The sequence below is a fragment of the Malurus melanocephalus genome, unplaced genomic scaffold, assembly GCF_030028575.1.
Source record: "Malurus melanocephalus ecotype Western Australia unplaced genomic scaffold, MMel_1.1 scaffold_8759, whole genome shotgun sequence".
Lineage (NCBI taxonomy): Eukaryota > Metazoa > Chordata > Aves > Passeriformes > Maluridae > Malurus > Malurus melanocephalus.
This window is the reverse complement of record NW_026631989.1, coordinates 1-1,200: the sequence shown is the minus strand read 5'-3', so window position 1 is coordinate 1,200 and position 1,200 is coordinate 1. Positions and strand designations below refer to the sequence as shown.

Genomic DNA, 1,200 nt, shown 5'->3' with positions numbered 1-1,200 from the left:
CTCACTCACCTGCTCTGATGCAAACAGCTCCTTTCACTCACTCACCTGCTCTGATCCAAACCAGCTCCTTTCACTCACTCACCTGCTCTGATGCAGGCCACCTTGAGCAGCCACCACTCTGGCACCCGTGGCAGGATCAGCACCACTCTGTCTCCTCTCTTCAGCCCACACTCCTTGGTCAGAACATTGGCTGCTCTCCGGGACAGCAGCCCCAGCTCCTCAAAGCTCCACTTCACCTCCTCCCCTTGGYCATTCACCCACCAGAAMGCTGGCYTGGGTGGTCTCTTCCCAGCCTGCAAAACAAGGGATTCAAACACAAAACGTGGGATTTTGAAAGACCATGAAATTGTAATCAAAACCATCTGTACACAGTGGAAGATCTGAGTATTCACAACTGGCATAGAAATGATTATTTTTCTCTGATCCTTGAAGGATTGGGATTTGCTGTGGATGAAGCTCAGGCATTCCCAGTGGAGTCTCCTTTCTGAGCCCAAAGTTCAGCCTAATTGTCTCCAGACCCAATCCTAGTCCAGATCCTAGTTCAGTTTAAGCCTTATACTGCACATTAACGCTTCTAAAAATAACAATAAAGTAAGCAAAAATGAGCTTTTWTATAATTTCCTAATGCAAATTTGGTTTGGCAAATCATTTTTTTTATAAAGAAAAACCCCCAACCTATTCTAAATTAAATTTGAAATTAAAGTATTCAACTGGCACAACAAACGATCATTTACCTTTTCAATCTCAGACCATTTGTCCAGTACATCACCTGCAAAGTTAAAGTACTTTGGTATTTCCTGTTTGCCCCGTCTGATGGACTCATACTGGGAATATACATCGGAAAAAAACAGCCTGGGATGTCCGTGGAARGTCCTGTTAGGAGGCTGCAGAGTCTGCAAGAGTTTTAGACTCTGGAATTTAAACAACTTCATGGCAGAAGTTTATGTACGTGGATGCTGTAGACTATGTAAGAAAATTGGCAGAATTGTTCCTGTAATTCCTGCAAAAACAAAATAAAGGAACAAAAAAGAAAAATAATGTAGAAATGATCCAAAGATAATCCAGTTATGGATTAATGAGTTATTCATTAGTCACTTATGCTGGTCAGAGCCAGACTGATGATTTTAACATGCTAATTAAATGTTATCTATCCTGTGTTCTCACATTTTTAATTTTTTAATTAATTGCCCACAACTCTGC

General features: G+C 41.3%; 1 protein-coding gene across 1 annotated transcript; it reads right to left on the bottom strand.

Moving 5' to 3' along the window:
• Positions 1-6: 6 nt before the first annotated feature.
• On the bottom strand, positions 7-1,168 carry LOC130588652 (acyl-coenzyme A synthetase ACSM4, mitochondrial-like). The gene is made up of 2 exons (XM_057389553.1): positions 735-1,168; positions 7-293 (listed from the first exon to the last, which is right to left on the bottom strand). The coding sequence occupies exons 1-2, from the start codon at positions 930-932 to the stop codon at positions 75-77; spliced, it is 417 nt and encodes a 138-aa protein (XP_057245536.1). The 5' UTR covers positions 933-1,168; the 3' UTR covers positions 7-74.
• Positions 1,169-1,200: the final 32 nt, after the last annotated feature.